Consider the following 22,458-nt stretch of genomic DNA (forward strand, 5'->3'; position numbering starts at 1 on the left):
ATAACCTAAAACCCTAGTGTAACTTCGTATTCAACAATTGTTTTAATTCAATGAGTGAAAAAAAAAAAAAAAAAAAAAAAAAAAAAAAGAAGGAGAAAGATGAAGAGATAAGGACTTCAAAATAATTTGAAAGTGAAAAGAATTGTTTATCATTTTTTTTGGGCCGAGTGGTAGTAGCACGTACATATTGCAATCTTATTTTCACTTTCTTTTAATATAAACCGTCCATTTAATAAGAATTAATATAAACCATCAATTAATTTTCTATATTGTAATCGGTTCCTAGTTTTTAGGGTGGGAGAGATCACAGTCATTCTTATCTTTAACCTGATGTGATGGTCACAACATGGGTGAGTGACCACCTCACTTGGTATGTGACCTTTCCAACTTCTTTCCTTTCAAATAATCAAGGAGAGTAAGATAATGACAGTTGGTTTCTCTCTCTGCAGCTTTTTTTTTTTCTCTCTCCATCAATTGCTCTCTTTCTAGACGATCCGTCTCCCTCTCGTTAATTTTTTTAACTTCTCAGGTTCAGAATACACAATTTCAGTTCACACAAATTGGATCCAAGCAATCCATGGAAACAAAAGATAGAAGATAGAAATCAGGTATTTACCATCACTTGTTCTGAACTTACTGCTGCAAAGGCAGAATTTCAGTTTTTTTTTTTATTTATTTATGTTGTACGCAATTAAAGGAGCAATCGAACCTTCCGGCCTGCTCTTTATTCCCATCTTTCTCGTCGCCTGTTTTTTTCTAAATACTACAAGAAACACCTTGGAATCAATAATAGAAAATCAGAATAGAAAGTTAGACGTTCAAAGACTTAGCAATGGCACCAACCGTGCAGTGGAACCCATAGAGGCATAGAGTAATAAAAGTGTCAAAAAGTGCTTTCTAGGCTCTGTTCCTATAAGATTTTATCTTATTTTTCTGCTCCCCATTGATACCTTCCTCTGCAATAACATGATTCCTTTGTTAGGACCAAGGATTTAGGGGACAGTTTGGTATCCCACCATGAGCTCCTTCTGTCTCTAGCCCCGACCGTATACCATGAGTAGTTCCTTCCGCCCTCTGCCTCTGAAGTTCATATCAATGAGCGTGGGGAGTCCAAAAGTACCCTCATTCATTGTATAACATATCCAATTTCCTCTATAAAGAAAATCCATGATTTTCTTCATTGAGGGAATTTCAAGTAAAACAAGGCAACCAGCGACAGTGAGTGGTTTGGGTTTTGGTTTTGAATTTTTGGTATTATTTCATGCCTCCTAAGCTGAACTACCTATGCTGTCATTAAGAACTCTTTAAGAACAAAAAAAAAAAAAAAAAAAAAAAAAGCCTCAATTCTGGCTGAGAATACTCACGCTTATGTAGAATGTATATTAAGTCTTGCTCCTTAGCTGTCCATAACTTCCATTCTCTAGGTCAAGCAAGTGAGGCAAGCTTGAATCCCATGAACCCATCTCAATTTGAGCTGAGTACTCCTGACTTCAACTATAGATTTTACGTTCTGATCTTCTCTTTATTGTTATCGAATAGCCTTCTATTTCTTTCCCTTCCAAATTATCGGGCATAAGACTTCAGTTCCCCTTGATGCAGATTAGGTGTTCTGTTTTGTTTAAATGAATGGTGAGCGTGGGGAGGAGGAAGATCCTTGAAGAGTCTTGAAAATTTCTCAGATGATTCGAGGAGATATTTTTTGTGTAAGCAATCTCAAGAATGTCACTGATAAAGCTGTAGGTCTTGAAGACTTTGAACGTGAAGCATGTGGCAAGTTATTAGGATCTAAGTTTCCCAGACCCGAGAGGCCCTGCTTATGTAATTTCTCATTAGTTGATTGAGAACAATGTTTAATGGAAAAAAAATGGAAAAAGTTGAAACTGAAGGTTGATGGGTAAAGACATTATTTTTTTTTATCAGGCATCAGTTCTTCAACATAAGTCATGCTGTTAAATTCTGAAATACTTGTGACTTCTTCATTAACTTTAGGTTATGTGTGGAGGAAAGTTGATCACTTTATAGGCATGCATAATCCCAGATATTGATTAATTCTCCTAGTAATGGCAACAGTGCTAGTTCCTCATCCATTTTTCTATGGGCTTCAGTTTTTCTTATCTAACATATCTAAGATTCCATTTTAGAAAGTGCTGGGGAAATATTCAAGGGACATTATCTTCTTAAATAATAATGGGATTTGATGGGACTTTGGAAGGATTTTTGGATCCTTGAATTGAATAGATTGTGGCAATAGTGATTTAAAGATGTGTTGGAAAGAAGTAATTTTTGTAGGGTTTTTTTTTTTTCCCCTTTGATTTCAGGGTTAATGTCATTAGACCCAGGTGGTTTCTAGGAGATCTGTTAGAGGCTTATAGAAGGAAAGGTTATAGAAGTAATTTTCTTTCCTTGATTGAATACGAGAATTTTGAAGAAGCACAGGCTGCAATATCTGAAATGAATGGTGCTGAGCTCCTTACCCAGACCATCTTTCAGCAATGGACCTTCCAAAAGAAGAAGCAGAGGAGGAGGTTTGTTAATTTTCGTGAGCTTTGTAATTATTTAATGCATATCCTTCAGATGTTTCCTTAGGTGACTGACATTTTTTAACTTTTGGCATGTGATTGATGAACTTTGTGTCGGCAGATGTTCTCACCTTTAGCGTTTACATTTACTCTCTATTTCTGTTGCTCTTATCTGGACTTTTTGTCAACTGTCATTAATCCATTTTCAATCAATATCCAGATACAACATTATTCTCGCCCTTCTCCTTAAGCAGACGGTCCTCCAAGTTCAAATCCCTCGGCATGATTTGGAAGGTTATCCATTTTGTTGTTTCTTTCAGGTTGGGTACTTTCCCCTTAGATCTGTTGTAAACTTTTCAAGAAATGGGTTCATTGTTGCTTCCTAAAGTTTACTGCACATTATTCTCCCCTCTTCCCCCCTCCCATTGGGCTGTCCAGGCTTTGTATATCCCCCCTCCCCTCCTTTTCCTGTTTTATATATATTTTATTCATTCAAAAGAATAAAAAAATAATAGATACAACTTTTGGTGCTCTAATCTTTGAAAGAATTTATGTTCCGCTTGATATTTTTGTTAGATTGCCCTGTTTATTTTGTGGGATAATTTTGTTTATTCTGCCTGTGGAGATAAGCATATCTCAATGGTCCATTATTTGAGTTATGTAACATGATGATGTGGTGATTCTAATAGTTGGTAGATAGGTCTTAGGTTTGGATCAGCCAATTGTCAAATTTCAAATACCCTCTTTTGTATGGGCAAAACCATCCATGTATTTTCAGCCATCAGTGTGTGCCCATGCACCTCATAGTCCCTAGACTTTCAAAGCTTTACTTTGCCACTTAGTGACATCTGTTTGGGTTGAAACTTGACATGTGGGTAAGGAAATTGGACTCTTATCTTTTCACAAAATATGGATCTCATCTGATTTGTCTCTATATTTGGATCATTGAGAGGAAATCTTTGCCATTCTTTTATCTGTTTTGTTTAACTTCCCCTACATAAACATCATTTAAATCATGAAAAGAAAAGTCATATTTAATGATATGAGAATTTTTCAGCTTTTCGATTTATTTTTCTGCCTTAAATTTCAATTCTCCATCCCTTGGAATTCTCCAACAAGAAGATATGTTTTCATAAACAGTATGCACTATGTCTTGCCAAATTTGTTGGCGATTGAAGAAATCAAATACTTGAATATTTGTGATGCTGCATTTTGCGTAGCTGAAAGTTATTTTTGGGGGGGTGTGTGTATGTGATAGATATATCTCTTAGAATTCAATAGCTTGAAAAAAAATACATGTAAATTTGCTCTTTGATCTGCAGCTTGCTTTTCTTTGTTCATTTTCCTCTTGCTATACAATTAAATGCAGATATCTCAGGAAAAACTGTTTGTTATTTGTTGTAGGTCACTCACCTTTATTCAAGGAGTCCTAGGAGGTGATACTGATGTTACCTGTTTTTGGAAGTGCGTTTTCATCTTGGGATATTAGTCCAAATGATATTTGTTGATGCGGATGGTTGATTCATGCTTGAGAGGTTTCTCTTTCTTTTTCCCTCAACTGTTTTGTTGATCTGATTTCGTTTCCTCTATGCCATAACCATTTTCTGTTCTTCCCTGGATTGTGTGGCATTCACCCAAAAAAGAAAAGTATGGTACTAGTTTTTGTAAAAAACTATGATCGGTATTATGTTGAGTTACTTTGGACAATGCTTTGCTTCCACACACACACTGAATAGTTTAGTCTGGACACTGCTAACTGTTTAAATCTGTCGATTGAGCTCTCTCCCGAACCTTACACATGAGAATCAGTTGGATTCTGCCTTCTTTTTTTTCGCTAGAAGTGGGTAATATTATTAAAATAAAAAATAGTGAAACAACGTCAAGAACCATAAAAAAAAAAAAAAAAAAAAGTCACAACCCTACCCCCACCTTTGGTATTGCCGTCAGCAGCGGAGGGGCAGCGCAAATCAAAATCTAAAGTTTGGTCTTCCTTCAACATCCCTCCTAATCAGCTCCAACACATGATTAGGAAATATAATATTATAGCCTGAAATCCCAGTTTTTGCTGCATCACGAGCAAGAAAGTCAGCGACCGAATTTTCCTCTCTAAAGTTATGTGAAATCTTCTATAAAATGCCTCCAAGTAAGGTTCAAGGAAGATCCATCTCCGAAGAGCAAACCAGGAGATCCTCTTTTGTTGAAAGCATATCGCAACCGCACTAGAGTCTGTCTCCACCCACAAGCAATTTATTCTCAATTCTTGAGCGTGCAAAAGACCAATCATAAGCCCTTCCACCTCAGCCTGCCATAATAACGTCCTATTTCTAAATCTGTAACATTTGAAAGAGTGCAAGGCTTCAAGGAATGCTCTCCTGATCTCAATTCTTGGGATTGTGATGATTCCCTTGGCAGGTAATTATATATAACTGCAACCTTGTACCTATTTGTTTTTTTGGATGAACCTGCAACATGCTACTTTGTTTTTTTTTTTTTCTTGTTGTAAACCTGCAACATGTTACTCAGTTACCCAGGAATTGTGATCTGGAAAGATGATGCCTGCTGCGGTTACACTCGTTCTGTGTCGTTCCAATTTTATCAGATGTCTTAAAAGAGATGCAATTGTACTAATTCTGAGATGGCAAGTCCAGTTTCTACCCCATATAAAAAGAGGAAAAAATAAAATAAAATTAAGATGGGGAGTCTGGTCCTTCTGGATCAGCTCCGTGTATTTAAAGAATTATATTCTTTCTAAGGGTGTTAATCGATTCGGTTTTGATTTAAATGGTACGGATCGATTTGGTTCACATTTATTTGACTAAAACCATAATCACACCATTTACTAAACGGTTCCACTTTCTGAAACCGTGACCGTTTAGTAAACGGTTTTGGTTTCCACGGTTTCTAAATGGTGTCGGTTTCACGGTTTTAAACAGTTTCAGTTTATTCCATACGATTTGTAAAACGGTTCACAATCGGTTTGTTATAACTTGCAACCATCCCTAAATTGAAGATCATAAGCTTATCAAAAAATAATTGGCAATCACAAATAAGAGATTTTATATTAACGATGGTGTCTTAATTTGATAATCTAGTGCTATTTCTTTGCCATTCTCAAACGTTTAGAACTAATATCATACAACATCCAAATCTAGCCTTCTACAACATAAAATATTAAAATGACAGGTGGTTTAGCCAAAACACCCCATCTATGATAACATAATAATATAGTAACATATATGAGTTACAAGTTCATGATTTAAAGCCTACACTTGAATTGAATTGCAATAAATCATACCAAAGCAGGATGAGCATTTAATTTAATTGTTAATTGTTATATGGATTACTGTCCCTTCTTTATTTTATTTTTATACGGATTAATCGGATCGGTTTAAACAGTTTTAAATAGTTCGATTTAAACCGACCCAAACCGTTTAGCTAATGGGCCTGAAACTTGAAACCATAATCGCACCATTTACTAAACGATTACGGTTTCGATGTAAACAGATCGGTTCGATTTTGGTAAACGATTTCGATTACAAATTCACATCCTTAACTCTTTCCATATGCTTTTGCTATAATTCATGGTCCTTTTTTATTTTAGGAATGTTCTTTTGAACACTCTTAAATCTTAATGACAGCATAGAGAGGTATTTATGAAAGCAGTAGAACATTGTCATTCTCGAAGCCTTCACATATGGGGACATATGGGGAGTTGATATGGGCTTTCAATTGGTCTTATGGTGGCCTGTTTAAGGGTGTCAAAACCAAATTGAAACAATTTATTGAAAATAATCTGAACTGTTTAGATTGGAACTGATGAACCTTAAAATAAATGGTTTGGCTTTGATTTAAAAACAGATGATTTATTAAATTGGTTTGATTTGATTTTGAATCGTTAAACCTATGGTTTTAAATGTTTAAAAACTGTTTAACTGAATATATTGTTACCTGTTTAAAATTGAACCGAACTATTAAGAATAAGGGAAAAGGTTGGGTATGCAGCCGATATCAAATATGCTAGCACCCATTGTGTCTATCTCTCTCTCTCTCTTTCCTTTTTTTAAAATGATCCCCATATCTTTCCTGAATGATACTCTGTTATGTGATCCTACTGGTGCTATCTGCTAGCATACTTGATATCGACAACATACCTATCCTTCTCCCAAGAAGAACAAAATCGTGATCAAATCCCTTTAAAACAGTAAAATCAAAACCAAAGTCGTTTGCAAATCGTGAAACTAAAACCATTTAATGAATGATTTTCAAAACTAAACCGTACTGCTTAACACCCTTACCTTTAGGCATCATTCGTCTACAAAGCCATTCGCTTCTGAAATGATCGGTATGGATCCTCTCCTCACGTGGTGACCTTCCCACTTAGTATTTTATTACTCGCGGTATAGCGGACAATAGGTCAATCAGTAAATGTAAAAATACTACTTGGATGATGGTGGGGAGGGTAACTCCAGCTGATCCGGAGTCCCGGACTCTTATTAACTCTCCTTCCCGCTTGGTGGGGGAGATGATTTGGTAGTTCTCTTCAGTCACATGAGTCACAATGTGGTAATTTTGTCCAAACGGTTAGGTGTGGACTCTGTTATGAATGAGTGTCTTATCTTGTGTTAATTAGATTAGACTTTAGAGCCACAATAACTCTCCATAGACAACAAAGTCAAGACTAGGAACAGTAAAGACCCCCACACCTGATGCAACTGGTAAACCTGGATTGGCCACTTTGAGCTTACTCTTTTTGCACCATAAACTGCGCTCATCAATGTCTGGTCCAGCTATGACAGGAACCTGCTTTTTTCACACCACACAGCTCCCTTATCCGTATCATAACAGATCTTACCTAACCAAAAGAACGAACAGAAAAATCCCTCTCATAGCAGGTGATAAAATTGTCGCAGCCTGTATGTGAAACATAGAGAAGATCTAGAGAGAGAGAGAGAGAGAGAGAGAGAGAGAATGAAGAGAGAATTGTATAATGCCGTAGTTGAAGGTGATATTGGGGCCATAAGGAGATTTGAATCATCAGATCGACTGCAAGTAACGAGTCTAGAGAACACAATCCTTCATGTTGCAGTACAAATAGGATCAGCACGTTCTGCACCATATGAAACCAAAGCAAATATCGAGGCGATATGCAATTTATGCCCATCATCCCTTATCGGTCGAGCAAACTCAGATGGCGACACTCTGCTACACATCGCCGCAAGGGGAGGACGATATGACATAGTAGAAGTACTCATCAGTAAGTACTCTGATGATATTGAGATTGGATCGTTACTGAAAATGGTGAATTTAAAGAAAGATACGGCTTTGCATGAAGCCCTTAAAAATCGTCACCTTTTTGATTGGACTTATCAGAAAGAGTACCTTGAGGTAGTGAAGATTTTGATAAAAAATGAACCAGAATTGTCCAATTTCATCAATGAAGCTAGTCATGAAAGCCCAGTTTTCATAGCTGCCAGGGAAGGACTGCTCGACTTCTTGAATGTGCTCATGAATTCTTGCTGCTCAGAATATGGTGGCCCTGCCAAGATGACGGCTTTGCACGCAGCAGTTCTTTTAAGGGAAGATGGTATCCATTTCTGAATTCCCTGGACTTCTCCAATGTCTCTTTTTCTTTTCTTTCATTTTTTTCTAATGAAATTACATTCTCCAATGTCTTCTTTCCTTTTTGTGTGTGCTTATAAATACACAAAGCGGGTATTTTCAAATCTAGGTTGCAGCCAATGTCTCTTTTTATTTTCTTTCATTTTTTTTAATGAAATTAACTTCCCCAATGTTTTTGAGATTTGTTAATGTTTTCATCTTAAAACCAATTGGCTTGAAGTGGGGTGGTTTCTTGTGATTTTTATACATGATAGTTGAGTCATCTATATGTGGGACTATCTCACTACTCCCCCTTACGTACAAGTCTCTTATGACTATGTTTTCGTGGGTCGAGCAATGAACCCATTATCGACGGAGGCCCAATATATCCATTCTGATATCATATTAAAGCTTCCATCTTAAAACGAATTAACTTGAAGTCGGGTGATTTTTTGTGATTTTTATATATGATAATTGAGTCATCCACAATCGATGTGAAACTATCTCAATAAGATTGTTAACTCTTTTCCAAAAAGGATTAGATAGACCGTTTGAATGACAGATATTAGAAGTGTGAAAGGAAGGTTTTCATTATAGAAAGTGAAGAAAATTAACAGTATATGGGGCCCTCTTTGGTATCATTATTTTATTTTTGTTTTAAAAAAAAGGTTTATTACACATTCTAGGGCTCTCAAGGAGTTTTTTTTTTTGGGAGGCTTTCAGGGAAATTTAACACTTTTTAATTTTACCTTTCCCTTGGAATCAGGAGAAAAGAAAGATTTCCTATCAGCACAGAAAGGAGGAGTAACAAGAAAAACAGGTATGCCCTCATTTCTATGTGGTAAAGTCTCATTTGTGTGATATAATTAGATACTATAAGTAAAGACAGAGGTCCCACCATCAGTTCGGTAAACTTTAGACATATAGTTTTAGATGTCTTGCCATGTGGTCATAACCATTGTTAGTTAAAACGCGTTTTAAACGCGTTTTCGTTTTTTTTGTCGTTTAAAATGCGTTTTTTCGTATGTTATTATACAATCCGGAAAAAAATAGAAACGGTAAAAGAATCCGTTTTAAACGCGTTTTAAACGGCCGTTTTAAACGCGTATCCGTTTTTTAAGGGTAAAATAAGAATTTTATTAAAAAAAATTAATTAATTAAAAAAAAAAAAAACTATTAGTAAAAGTGAAGAGTGAAGACAATATGGTACTTGGTTTTTTGTTTTTAACTTCCATACTATCTATAGGAAAAAAATCTCATCTTCTTATAGCTCACTGAGTAAGGAAAAACTAAAGTTAGCAACATCTTATTTTCTTGTAGCCCATTGGGCTATTTTATCTTGGGACTCCTAGAGCTTTTGGAATATTAGATGCATGTATACAAGTAATAATCTCTCAAATTGCATGAGTATACTACCATTTTTTTGGTTTCGTTTTTTTGAAAACCACACGTTTAATACTCGTACCGTTCGTTTTTGTCCATTTTCCGTTCCCTTTTTTTTTACCGTACCGTTCATCGTTTTTATCTATTTAAAATTCGTATCGTACGTTTCTGTTTTTTTGCCGTTCCCGTTTTAACTAACAGTGGTCATAACTTGAGTACAAGAAAATATTAATTTTTAATTGATAATTTATTTTTTGGTAAACATTTTTAATTGATAATAAATAATATAAAGATAAAGACAAAGCCATACGATCCCAAGTCCCAACCACTATATCATTAAGAATGAAAAAAACGGTGTCCATAGAAAATGGTCGTTCGAGACTCTTCTTCTTGAAACTGTGCTTCTGAATGATTCAACGATTAGCCATTTAGGGAGTGAGTGGCTGATAGTGGAAGTAGGAAAAGAAGTGAAGAGTATGGAGTGGGGTCGAGGGAGGGCAAGGAGATCTAGAGGGGTTAAGTAGGGTGAGGGGTGAGGGGTGAGGGGTGAGGGGTGAGGGGAGACGCAAAGGGCCTGGGAAGAGGGCAGAGAGGACAGGATGGGGAGAAGTGGTGAGTGTCAATTTTTGGCCCGGCTTGTTTAAAATTGGTCACAGTGCAAGGGTGCAACACAACAAAATCTCGATTGATTACTAGCTTGACTTAGCTGGACACGTTTAAAACCTGTTTAGAGACAAATGGTTAATTAGCCTGTTTAGGGCTTTTTTAGTTTGATTTTTGGTTTAGGGCTTGTTTAGTTTGATTTTTTGGTAGCCCAATTGAGGACAGATACACGATTGATTGTTTGATAAATTGGACCATGCCTAGCATATGAGGCCCCATTACTTAAACAAGATGATCACGACATGAGGTCCTAAAGTGGAAAAGCCCGATTAAACCCAACCAATTGACAAACCTAGAGAGGGTTCGAAGGAGGAGAACAAGCTAAATAGTAGTAGGGGTGAAACAAGTCCAGGTTAAGCCAGGTTTCTTAAAATTCTAACCCAACACTAGGTCCCCAAAATTCAACCTAGGCCCAGCCTAGCCCTGTCGAGCTCGTGCCTAGGCCAACCCTGCCGGGTTCATGCCAACTCAACCCGGCCCTAATTGACCTGATTGGGCTGGGTTGGCTAACCCTGATTGATCATGATCTTGCCATTTGTGCCTTGTGCATTCAAAAATAAATAAATAAAAAGGAGCAGGAATAGGTCAAATGATCAATACATTATTAAAATTATGAAGTGCAACACACGGTAGTGTTTAGTGCTCTTCATTGCTTTTAATGAAAGTTAAATAGTTCTCATTCAACCCCGGTATGACTCAGTTCATGCGGTTATGGGGTCAGTATGGACCTGCGAGAATAGTCAGGCTGAAGGCCTGGATACCCGTTGTGAGATTTATTTATTTATATTTTTTATTTTTTTTAGTGCAACACAATAATAAATGTTCAAGAACTTGGTCTTAGGAATCAATGCCGGTTGGAGAGGTTGGGCCGGTTTGGGTTGGTCCTAAGCCTCAACCAAGGTCCGGCCCAACCTTGACCCACATTCAGCGTTTTTCAACCCTAACCTGCTCTCAGGGTTAAGAAATCTTAATCTATGCCCTGTAAGGGCTTAGGGCGGGTTCGGGCCATCAGGGCCAAACTTACACCCAAAGTCCCCTACTAAACAGAGATGGACTCTTGATCTAGCTAGCTAAACTCTAGCTTCCCACACTCTGGCAACCACAGACTTATGCTAACAAATTGATGCTTTCATTTGCAGTTTTTGAAATCATAACAAAATTAATGAAAAGCAAGCCAGCTCTCATCGAAGAAGAAGATGAATTCAAGCTGACTCCACTTCATTATGCTGCAAACTTGAATTCTGATGAGAAGATCAAGGATTCTCATGAGAGGGTTAAAATGTTGCTAGATCCATCCCTTGTTGGTGATCATACATCAGTAGTGTATCACTCAGACAAAAATGGCATGACAGCCCTTCACTATGCAGCTCTTAGAGGCAATACTTTATCAATGGATGCATTGATTCAATGTTGTCCAGATTGCTTTGAGCAGATTGACAATAGAGGACGGACTACCCTTCATTTTGCTGTGAAAGCTGGAAGTGATGCTACCATCAAATATATGATTACAAAGAATGCAAATCTTTCAAGCATTTCAAAGTTTATGGTGAACAAGTGTGACAAGAATGGAGACACGCCTTTACATCTTGCTGCCAAAATTCCAAACCTTGATGCATTGAGATTTCTTGTGGATCGTCCTGAAGTAGACAAAAGAGCCCTAAACAAAGACAACTTGACTGCTTTGGACATCCTTAAAGCTAAGGGAATTGATGACATCTTGGAAAAGGTAAACTTCTATCAACTTCTTCCTAGTAGTCACTGGGAAAATTGATATATGCATGGATCTACATGTTTCCATAGCTAGTGAGTTCAGAGACCTATGTTAGAGAGAGAGAGAGAGAGAGAGAGAGAGAGAGAGAGAGACTCAGTGGAGTCCATGTGGGATCTAGCTCCTCAATGACGACTTGGGCATCTAACCATTTACCTCCCACCCATTCAATGGCTGGAACAAATTGGGCATGTCCAAGTAATCCCAGCCATTAGATAGGTGGGAGATAAATGTTGGCGTTAGAAAGGATCTTTTTCCGTCCATTTGTCCCTCACAAGCACTCTCGTTTTGGATTACAAATAAGATGGGGAAGTACCTCAAAAGTGACCTAAGAAAGTGGTGAAGATTTGCATGTTCCTTTAGGAGAGATGACATTTTCATAGATTCGCGGCAACTTTTCTAGCCGTCTAGTCCACTACTTAATTTTATCATAAGAAAGTGTGATGTAGCAATTTCAATTCTATGATATATAGGAAATAACCTAGATTGGTCACATATCAAATTTCAGACTCGAATGATCAATTTGCACTCTTTCCATCAACTCCACTAAACCTCATTCATTAGTAGTTGAGGTTGGTTGTAGGAATTAATCCTATATTAATACTATTGTAGTGTCTCTAAGGCCATATCCAATTCAAAGTTTCATTATTTTCATCTTCGAAGAAAAATTTTTGCACATTAAAGTCTCCTTATAGTGAACAAAATTACTTGCAGAAATCCCTTGTAGGCAATTTGAAGAGTAAAACAGGTAGAGTCTCTAGTCAAGCACCAAGGATTGCTAAGAATAATGAGACCCAACCAGAAGGTGGAGAAGATGAGAAGGGGAGCCCAAAGATCCAAGACCCTAATAGTGAAGGTCAAGATCCAAAAAAGAAAGACAAAGAAGACATAGGCCAAATACGTGAAATCCAATTGTTGGTGGCAACCCTCATTGCCACTGTTTCCTTTGCAGCTAGTTTCACAATGCCTGGAGGTTACAATGGTGATGGCCCAGACCAGGGCATGGCAGCTTTAAACACAAAAGCAGCTTTCCAAGCATTTGTAATATCAAATACACTGGCCATGGCACTATCTACTTCTGCTATATTTATCCACTTCAATGCGACGACGACTGGAAAGTTTATCGACCTGAAACTTTCCACCAACAAAGCAGCTAAATTCATTGTCCTTGCTAACACTGGAATGGTAGTAGCATTTGTGTGTGGTACATATCTAGTACTAGCCAACAACAAACCACTTGCTATCTCCACAACTGTTCTTGGCTGCTTATTTTTCCTTGTTGTAGGGGGAAAACTATTAACTAACATTTTTAAGTATTGTATTAGTCCTATATTCTGTAATAAGTGCTGGGGTGTTATGTGTTTTCTTTGTTGTTGTTTTCCAATTTGCCTCCTTTGCCAAAAGTGCAATAAGAAGGAGGAGAAGGACAAGGACAAGGACAAGGACAAGGACAAGGAGAAGCCAGTGGAGGAGAAGAATCCTTCACAGAGTCCTGCAGAAGATTCAAAGTAAGGTTTTTAGGAATGGAATCTGAACTCAAGTTATGCTATTTGTACATCTTACTACTGCTTGTAAAAATTGTTATGTAATATATGAACTTTTTTATTTTTTATTTTCATTATTTTTTTTAAATATTAATATAGCCCTAGTTAAGAATTGTCTCAACTCAACTGAACACCAAAGAAGTGTTTGAAGCTTTCATAGGGCAGATTTAAACCCAAGTTCTTGGCGTACAATTTGAATAGCTAAGGAAAATGCCTATATCTGTCAGAGTCTTCCTCCATTACTTTTAATTTAGACAAGGGATTGACTAAGAGTAGAAGAATCCCTCTTTTCAGTTTTTTGCAATTCTTAGAATTTCCTTCAATGGGCTTGATAGCCTAGTGAAAGAAAACCCTTGCTCCATTAAGTTCGAGTCAGTTAGTTGTGAATTTGAGTAAACACCCACTATTGCTTGTTGGTCTTGTGGAAGTTCTACTTGTTATTTGGGAGCTTCGGCTTGGGGTTACAATCACTACCATGGATCACCCCTTTTGATTACTTAAAAAAAAAAAAAAAAAAAAAAAAAGATTCTTGGAATTTCCTTAGTCTAATTGACACCCATATGTACATTTTCAAGAGCAATTTTACATAGCACTACTATTATAATGCCAATGAAGAGTCAATTGGGGTTTCACAAGACATTTGGAAATTCATAAAAAAACAATATTCTTACATTGAGTGTGAGTATCTTGATATAAAGACCTATGTAAAAGCGTTTGGCGGCACCCAATCCTTAATGACTAGCTATAATAATATCTAAAACTCGTAATTATCACTTTCTTTTGTTGCTCTTTTGTTTTATTCTCAAATTTTTGTTGGAGTCAAAGGAAAAAAAAAGAATGAAAAATGATTCTAAAATATTTCGGAAGTGAAAGAATTGTTTACCATTTTTTTTTTCAAATATACACGTGGGATCTTAAACCCACCCAATAACATTAACGCGCCTGAAGGAAGGAGTTAAAGATTGCCCAATTAAGGGTATTTCTGTACTTATAGAAGATCCGTCTATTTACCAAAACACCCTCCATCAACTGCGGAACCAACTCGTAAGTCGTAACTCGGTCCGGGGGTCCAACCGTTGCTTCCCTGACGCTGCTTGAGAGAGGGAGGGAGAACTCAGAGGAAGTACTCTATCATAGCTGGAACGAGAGAGAGAGAGAGAGAGAGAGAGAGAGGGTGAGGAGCTGAGAAGAGAAGATGACGGAGGCAGTGGTCAGGAATAAGCCGGGGATGGCGAGTGTGAAGGATATGCCTCTCCTGCAGGACGGACCCCCGCCGGGTGGATTTCCTCCAGTCCGCTATGCTCGTCGCATCCCTAATACAGGCCCCAGCGCTGTTGCCATCTTCTTGACTGCCTTTGGTGCCTTCTGCTGGGGCATGTATCAGGTCGGTAAAGGCAATAAGATTAGGAGGTATGTAATCAATTTCACATTTTCGCATTTTTCTCTGTTCTATATATGTGAGTTGGATGCCACGGTTGAAATTTCTTGTCTTGGATATGGTTTTGTGTGATTTATTGGTTATCATTGTCCCTACATAATCATTTATTTCTTATTTATTTGCTTAAGCAAAGATTTAACCAACTCTTGAAAAGAAGTTGCTTGAAAGAATTCAGTTCCTCTGGACTTTCTTTTTAAGAAGTTACCTTAGAAGATGGCATGCCACATGGTCAAAGTAGTTTCTCTGCATGGAAGACAAAATTGATGACTGTCTAGTTTAATAGCAGGTTATTAGGTTTTGGCAATCTATATTCACAAATCTCCACAAAAAAAATTTAAATTTGGGTGGAGTTTTAGCTTCCATTATTTTGTATGTGACTGTTCCCAATCTAGACAAAGGACAAAGCTTGTCCTCCACAAATAGAAATGGAAAATGGATCTTTAGAATTTCTTCTTTAACATTAGGAGGAAAAAGCATTGTTAGTAGGTCAGAGTTCCATGACGCTTCTAATTTAGTGAGTTCACTTGCTTGTAATTATAATTCATTTGAATTGAATCTGGTATTTAAAAACCTGGAATTGTTGGAATCCATGGGTCTGTCCAAATCTTTTTTTATTGACCATTTCTAATTCTCCAACAGATTAAGGACTTGAAATAATCCTTAACTTTCATACCCCTCCTCCAGGTGAAAGATGACGATTGGGACTTTTTGACAGAAGGAAATGGTTGTTTTAAAATATCAGGGCTTAAGAATTTTGACTCAAAGAGATGACGATTCATTTATAGTTCTCCGGCAAAAATTAGTTAAGATGGCCTTATCATGGAATGTGTTTTTTCTCAACCCTATACCCACTTTTGATTTGTGCCTACTGACTAAAAGATAATCCCACGATGTTATGCGTATTCTTTTTTCTGTTCATTAGATCCCCACCATTTTTGGATTCAATAAAATCGAGTTTTAAGGACATATTCTTTTGGCAAAAGCAAATGTTTCTGTTCATTAGGTCCCCACCAGAATTTTGACAGAATAAAATCAAATTTTGAGGACATATTATTTTGCTAAATAAATGAGTTATTTGGCATGTAGGAATGGCAGCCTTCACTTTCCTGCCATTGTTAGACAGTTGGATCTCCATGATGCAATTTCTTGTTGAACTCTTAACAATCAAATTATCAGCATAAAGTCTCGTTCCATATAAATACAATTATTTTATTTATTTATTTATTTTGCAATATGTTTCACTTTGAAACCATTAGAGTTACTTTGACATGTTCAGGTGGGGTACACTTGATTTGACAAACTCAGCAGCAAAGAAGAATATGAAAGAAGGACATGCTCTGCTCACTGTGACTTGGGGTTAAAGTTGCTCTTTGGCCTTCAAAGTTGAATGGTTTGCACTTCAAAACAGAATTGAGAACAGTTCTCAACCATTAAAAGAGGGGATCAATTACAGAAATAAACTTATAAACTAAACTCCACTGGAGAAGTTAGAAACTTTCGGAAACTAATTAAACCCTTAGCTAAGTAATAACATATTTTGAACTTGCCCAAAGTTAAATGGTTAGATTGAAGGATGTCAAGGGGTTGTGAAACAGAATGTGGTTAAAGTTAAGAAACATAAGGTTAGAAACAGCAGAAAACATTAACTAAAGTGAAGAAATAACAACTGTAGACAAAATAAGAACTGTGGAATGAAATTAGTAACTAAATAAACAAAATAAGAAGGAATACAAATAGAAACTAGAGCATGTGAGTTGTTGCCGTAAGTCACCACAAGAGAAAACAAAGAACTGCTGCTACTACAGATTCGATGGACTGATATGGTGGTTGTTACTACACTAGAATGAATTCTGGAACTGATAACAAGGCAACAAGGAATCAATAAATACAATAGGAAGTTAAAATCCAAACAGAAATGGGAAACAAAACCGATATGCACAGGGTGCAAGTTATGTATTAGGCTTCCCACCTAGAACTTGACTAAAATGCCACCAATCCAATTGGGCATCCCACTAAGCTACCTTGGCATTATACCAAGGGTGTCACTGCGTCTCACAGCAAAGGAGTTCAGAATCTCACGAAATCTGCAAGCGTAAGCTTATTAAACAGCTTGGATAGTCAGGATTAACCACATATCCTAAGTTCTTCCACACTTCTAGTGGGACCTCGTCTTGGGCTTGTGCCTTGCCTACTTTCACCCCCCTTAAAGCTTCTTTTACTTTAGTCACCTTGATTTTTCAAATATATATATATATATGGTGTCTTGATGGGTAGCGCAATCTTCCAGGACACTATTACTCGAAGTGTCTTCATTTTGTAGGATGCAAAAATAAATAATCACGTCCACATAACCACTTATAAAGCAAAAAGAGCAAACCACAGAAACATCCACAGCACAAAGTATACATTGTTTTGCTAGTGTGGTTACATCCATGGTGCAAATGACGGTTTTGGCTACAACCCAAATCGAGCCTAGGTATAATGCAAAATACAAATCACTTTTAGTGGAACCCACCGTAAGGAGCATAGACCCCCAAGGCCCCAATTTATGTGGCACCCACCACAAAAGAGCACCAACCCCTGGATTTATGTAGCACCCACTATAAAGGAGTTCCAACCTCCAACCAAGGTTTAAGATCTTGATCTTGCGCCACTTTTCGCTGGGCCAAAATATCTGGTATTTTTTCCCCGCTCATCTCGATGCTTGGTATTGGTGACCATATGGGATTTTTAGCCATTGAAACTTGTCATTTGCCCTATTTTAGGCCTTCTAAACAGAGTGGAAGCCTCAATTTTTTTTCTTTTTTTTTAATGAAACCCAAAATGGTACTTTGACTTCAAACCCAATGTAGGTAGTCTTCGGACCCTAGGCTATTCCAAAAGCCACACAACATCTAATACTTTTAGAAGTTGGAACATATATAATCAATTTTAAAAGTATAAATAATCATAAGGAATTAAAAGACAGGCGAGAGAGTATATGTTAATTTTTCAATGAAAAAAGTGGGTTTGAGAATTTTTTTAAAGCCTAAAATTGTTCTTGAGAATAAAAGGATCTCTAAATGTTGATGAGGAAGTGACAATCTCCAATCTAGTGTAGAAGTGATAGTTGGCAAGAAAAACTACCCAAACCCAAAGTATAAGGGGTTTTCTCTTCGAAGCATGGTGAGAGGAGAGAGAGTATCAAGTTGAGTCGATATATGAGCTTTTATGTGCTTGGTTTGGTCTGGTTCAGTTGAAACCGAGTTGAAATATGGGTTGAGATCTCAGACGAGTTTATGTACAATTCCTGCATCACCTCTAGTCATGTCTCGCCATTCCCAAATAACGAGACAATAGGAAGATCTCACCGAGATCTTGAACCATGCCCCCAACTTTTTGTGGCACCCACCACAAAGGAGAGCTACAACCCCTCTATCAAGCCCCCACTTGATAGCTTACAATGATACAAGCAAATTTCATGCACAATTGCCTACATTATGCATTGACTATGGCATTTTGTCAAACACCTTGCCGACAGTCTAATATCCTTACAATAGAGAAAGGCATAAATTGAAAAGTTACTTATATTGGGATGCTTCTCCTTGTTTTCTTCCACTCATAATCTCCACATCAACACCCTTGGAGCTTCAAATGCCATTCTTGAGCGAGTAGAACTTTCCTTGTGTCTTCTTCACAAGCCCTAGGTTTGTGGGGTGGGTTATCTCCTTCCTTCACTACAACCCATGTTGATGCTCTTAATGCTCTTCAAAGTAAGGCTCAAAGGAATTCTTCTTGGGTTCTTCCCTTTGGAGAGACTTCTTTTTCCCTTCTCTTGAGTGGGTATTTTTCATATGCTTACCAGCCACTCCACACCACTCTCTAATGAGTGCACGGGGTTCGAAATCGAGCTCGAATATGATGGATGTGCACAAATAGCTTCCTGAAACTCATGGACCATTTCTAATGTTCTTGCTAACTTTCAATTCTACTATCGGATGAATCTGATTCAAGTTCCGTATGAAAACTAACTCCCACTAATTTCATGTTTAGATCCGATGAATTGATGCGAAGATATAAGGGAATCTATTTACTGCCCTGACATGAAACTTGCAATCTTCAACTCGCTTCACACAGACCTCTTTTCCATTTGCACATGCATTTTGCTCAACAATTAGTTCTTTAGATTAATATCTGTTTGTAATAGCTCTTTAGTTGCTTAGATATTAATTACTATTTTGGATTTTCCTTTTTTGCAACTAGATCTTTCTGTTCTTGTAATTAGAAGATCCTATTCTGTCCAGCACTCTCCACACATGGAGAGTTCTAATTTTGTAATTGGCTTTCACCTGTTTTGTAAATACAAGCATGGGGTATCTACCCCCATCGATTTTGGTTATTGTTCAATTGCATGTTTCTCTTCAGTGGTGATGCTGAGAGTAGCTCTTGTGGTGAAGCAAGTGTAACCCAAGATGGTGAATCCTTGGATTGGGAGGGTGGTAAAGCCCAACCACAGACCATAAGTGAGTGAAGCCATTGATCATATCCCTTCTTCTTCTCTTTCTTTTCAATTGCACTTTTGTGAGTTCCAGTAGGTAAGGCTCTCCTGCCGTGGGAATCCCTTGGTGAGTCTCGACTTTTGTTTTGTATTTTATTTACTCTCATTGTGAGCTCTTAATCTCCCCTTCATGCTTCGTAACTCCTTCACTGTTTCAGGTCATGTGATACGAGATTTTATTCCTTCTCTTCTCCTTAATTTTAGTCTTCAATAACAGACCCTCTAGCCATCAGTTGTGGCTGGAATTTGAATATGCTCTTCTCTTCCTCTTTTCCATTCAACCCTAGTTTGAGTCCCATTAGACGGATGGTGTAGGATTTATACTATTACCCTTCCTCCTAACTTTCTATTTTCTTGTTTTTTCTTAGTTTTTATTCCTGTTCATGCTTATTTTTCTTAATCTAACCATTATCTTTCTTTGATTTTTCAACCATATATTCACCCTATTAGAACCTCTATTATATTTTAGTTTTCGCATCATCAGATTTATGGTTTGTTAAGTTCTAACCTTTTTCAGTTTCTCTCCTATTTCTCAGTCTTAAGGTTCACTGCTATTTCTCACGAAACAGCCTCTCCGCAAAGTGGGGGTAAGGCTGCATAGTTATGACCCTTCCCAGACCACGCAGTGGCGGGAGCCTTGTGCACTGGGTAACGTCCTCTTTTAAGGTTCACTGCAATTCTGATTTCTTAAAGGTGTGCTAGTGTTTGTTATTTTAGCCTAGCGTACATTATCAAGAGGGAGTACTTTCAGACTGGTGGAAGTGCTGAAAATGGTACTTGGTGAAGTACACAATAGTGTACTGGTTTCCTGGAATTCGTTCCATTTTCTCTCTCCATATTGATGTAAGAGTAGGTCTTTTGGGTGACATAGAGCATTGACCCTGGAAAGAATGGCGTTACCAGCTATATATGTGGCAGGAATCTAGATTATAGAGTATGCCAGATGTAGAGAGGTGTTATAACAGTGAAAGGGAGACAGGAATGGTGGGATGGGGAGCAGGATCTGTTATGGGTATTTGTTTCAGGAGAGTGGGGGGCTGTGGGTTAATAGAATTTCTATGTTACTGGAGACAGGGATCACTGATTAGTTGGATGAGCCCCTCCTCTTATTCGCTTGCATGGTTTATACTTGAAGTGGTGGTTCTGGGATTCTTGACTTTGGACACAAGTTTGCCCAGCTTTTACCCTAACATTTTATTCTGCTTTCTCTTCTAGTTCTTGTTTCCAGCTTGATCTCTGTCAGACCTCAACTTAAATCAAATTTTTATATGTATAATATTATAAATTTCCAGCCTTAATGAGTCTGCATTGTTTTGATTTAGGTATTTTCTTTTGTACAGAAGGGACAGGGCCCTTGCAATTTGGTTTTCCTGTCCATTTAGTTAGGCTCAGCCTGGATGCTTTGGATTAATTTCGTTGATTTGATTATGGTGCCTAGGAACATGTTCTGGGAGGTAAATATGATTGTGTTGTGGCTTTATTTTTTATTTTTATTTTTATTTTTTATTTTTTAACAGGGCAATTAAGGAAGAGAAATATGCTGCTCGCCGAGCGATACTACCCATGCTTCAAGCAGAAGAGGATGAAAGGTCTATTGTTGCCTCTTTTTAGTTTTTCATTTCTACTCCTGTAATGAGTACAAACTTTGTATATGCGAGACTTGGATCACAGAGTATTAGACTTTCATAACATCTATTGCCTCTTTTCCTCTCCTTTCAGATTTGTTAAAGAGTGGAAAAAATATCTGGAAGAGGAAGCCCGAATAATGAAGGATGTGCCTGGTTGGAAAGTTGGTGAAAGTGTCTACCATTCTGGGAGATGGATGCCCCCTGCAACTGGTGAGCTCCGTCCTGATGTTTGGTGAGAAGCATGTTGGACAGATTTCGTTTTTCCCATCTGAAAAACTGAACTTTTCTTTTGTTGTATAGTGTGGATAAGTAATTTAACTATTGAGAATTGAATCCTGTTTGGGGAAAGGATAATCTGTTGTGATGGTAATATTGGGACAGTTTCCATGTTAATACTTCAAAGTGGCTCCTGACATGGATAGCTCAGAGATCTGGTCTCTCTCTCTTACTCGAGGCCATCTAATGGAACAAACAAAACCAACGGCTGATAGTATGTGAAACGAACTTCCAAACAGTTTCGGGTGAAGGAGGGGCTGGAAAAGATAACCATGTCCAATAGGGGTATTTAGGACAATTCCTAGAGTAGAGTTATACTGTTTTGGATGAGGGTTGTTTTGATTTTGAGCTAGCAAAACAATAACAATAACAATTACAAAGTCTTTTCTCAACTTAATGTGATTGGCTATATGGAGGTTCCGAGCAAGGACGAACGTAAGGATCCATGCAAAAAGATTGATTAGTTATGGCTATTATAATAAAGTGCTGGTTGTCTACCTGATACATCGTTATAGATTAGTCACATGTTTATTACGACAGACTATAATAAAGTATTGACTGTTTACCTGATGTATCAATATAGATTGGCCAAGTCAAAGCATTCTACATGCATTACGTCTACTATCGAGATAATTCATCACCTAATCTACTTTTATGAAAGGAAGAATAAATAAATGAATTTTTGACAGTCCCACTAAGCATTAAAGTAACAATCTGACTACATAACTCTACATTGAAAATTATGTAATCAACATTCAACACAACTCCTAGAGCACTCATTTTGCACATGTACCACTAACACAAAGCAAATGGACTTAAGACGGCACGGTAAAAACTGCAATTTGAGCTAGCAAAAATGAAAGGGGAAAGAGACCAACTAACATATAAGTGAATTTTGTGCACTTCTTCATTTATTTTTGCCATGTGATAATAATGCTTTGGTCATGATAATTAGTGTATACGTTGGCCTTTTTTAACTATATGGCCATAACGTAAAAAATTTGCCTTTATTTTGTAAATTTCTTTTCAAATAAGCCTTTTTTTAGGGTGGCAGGAGGGGGAGCCGATAGATTTCACAAAAGTTGAATTCACAATCAACAAGGT

General features: G+C 37.4%; 2 protein-coding genes and 1 long non-coding RNA gene across 4 annotated transcripts; all 3 read left to right on the forward strand.

Moving 5' to 3' along the window:
• Window positions 1-464: 464 nt before the first annotated feature.
• Window positions 465-4,226, forward strand: LOC122059540. 2 transcript variants are annotated; one of them, XR_006134076.1, is made up of 5 exons: window positions 465-608; window positions 1,600-1,703; window positions 2,319-2,525; window positions 2,740-2,839; window positions 3,924-4,226. It is a non-coding gene; the product is annotated as an uncharacterized LOC122059540 (long non-coding RNA). The 2 variants fall into 2 exon arrangements; XR_006134075.1 differs by lacking the exon at window positions 1,600-1,703 and having other exon boundaries at window positions 478-608.
• Window positions 4,227-7,402: 3,176 nt separating this feature from the next.
• LOC122059537 (ankyrin repeat-containing protein At5g02620-like) lies at window positions 7,403-13,547 on the forward strand. The gene is made up of 4 exons (XM_042622378.1): window positions 7,403-8,103; window positions 8,884-8,937; window positions 11,303-11,889; window positions 12,646-13,547. Exons 1-4 carry the CDS (start codon window positions 7,488-7,490, stop codon window positions 13,441-13,443), a joined length of 2,055 nt encoding a protein of 684 aa, XP_042478312.1. The 5' UTR covers window positions 7,403-7,487; the 3' UTR covers window positions 13,444-13,547.
• Window positions 13,548-14,670: 1,123 nt separating this feature from the next.
• LOC122059538 (NADH dehydrogenase [ubiquinone] 1 alpha subcomplex subunit 13-B-like) lies at window positions 14,671-21,506 on the forward strand. The gene is made up of 3 exons (XM_042622379.1): window positions 14,671-14,885; window positions 20,968-21,039; window positions 21,170-21,506. Exons 1-3 carry the CDS (start codon window positions 14,671-14,673, stop codon window positions 21,312-21,314), a joined length of 432 nt encoding a protein of 143 aa, XP_042478313.1. The 3' UTR covers window positions 21,315-21,506.
• The last annotated feature ends 952 nt before the right edge of the window (window positions 21,507-22,458 follow it).

The sequence above is a fragment of the Macadamia integrifolia genome, chromosome 13 (assembly GCF_013358625.1).
Source record: "Macadamia integrifolia cultivar HAES 741 chromosome 13, SCU_Mint_v3, whole genome shotgun sequence".
In the NCBI taxonomy this organism is placed as follows: domain Eukaryota; kingdom Viridiplantae; phylum Streptophyta; class Magnoliopsida; order Proteales; family Proteaceae; genus Macadamia; species Macadamia integrifolia.

Excerpts from the sequence above, each read along its gene's own strand:
- LOC122059537 (XM_042622378.1), top strand. The coding sequence starts at position 7,488 with ATGAAGAGAGAATTGTATAATGCCGTAGTTGAAGGTGATATTGGGGCC. Across the intron at positions 8,938-11,302 it reads AGGAGTAACAAGAAAAACAG|TTTTTGAAATCATAACAAAA; the intron begins GTATGCCCTCAT and ends TTTCATTTGCAG. Across the intron at positions 11,890-12,645 it reads TTGATGACATCTTGGAAAAG|AAATCCCTTGTAGGCAATTT; the intron begins GTAAACTTCTAT and ends AATTACTTGCAG.
- LOC122059538 (XM_042622379.1), top strand. The coding sequence starts at position 14,671 with ATGACGGAGGCAGTGGTCAGGAATAAGCCGGGGATGGCGAGTGTGAAG. Across the intron at positions 14,886-20,967 it reads AAAGGCAATAAGATTAGGAG|GGCAATTAAGGAAGAGAAAT; the intron begins GTATGTAATCAA and ends ATTTTTTAACAG. Across the intron at positions 21,040-21,169 it reads CAAGCAGAAGAGGATGAAAG|ATTTGTTAAAGAGTGGAAAA; the intron begins GTCTATTGTTGC and ends CTCTCCTTTCAG.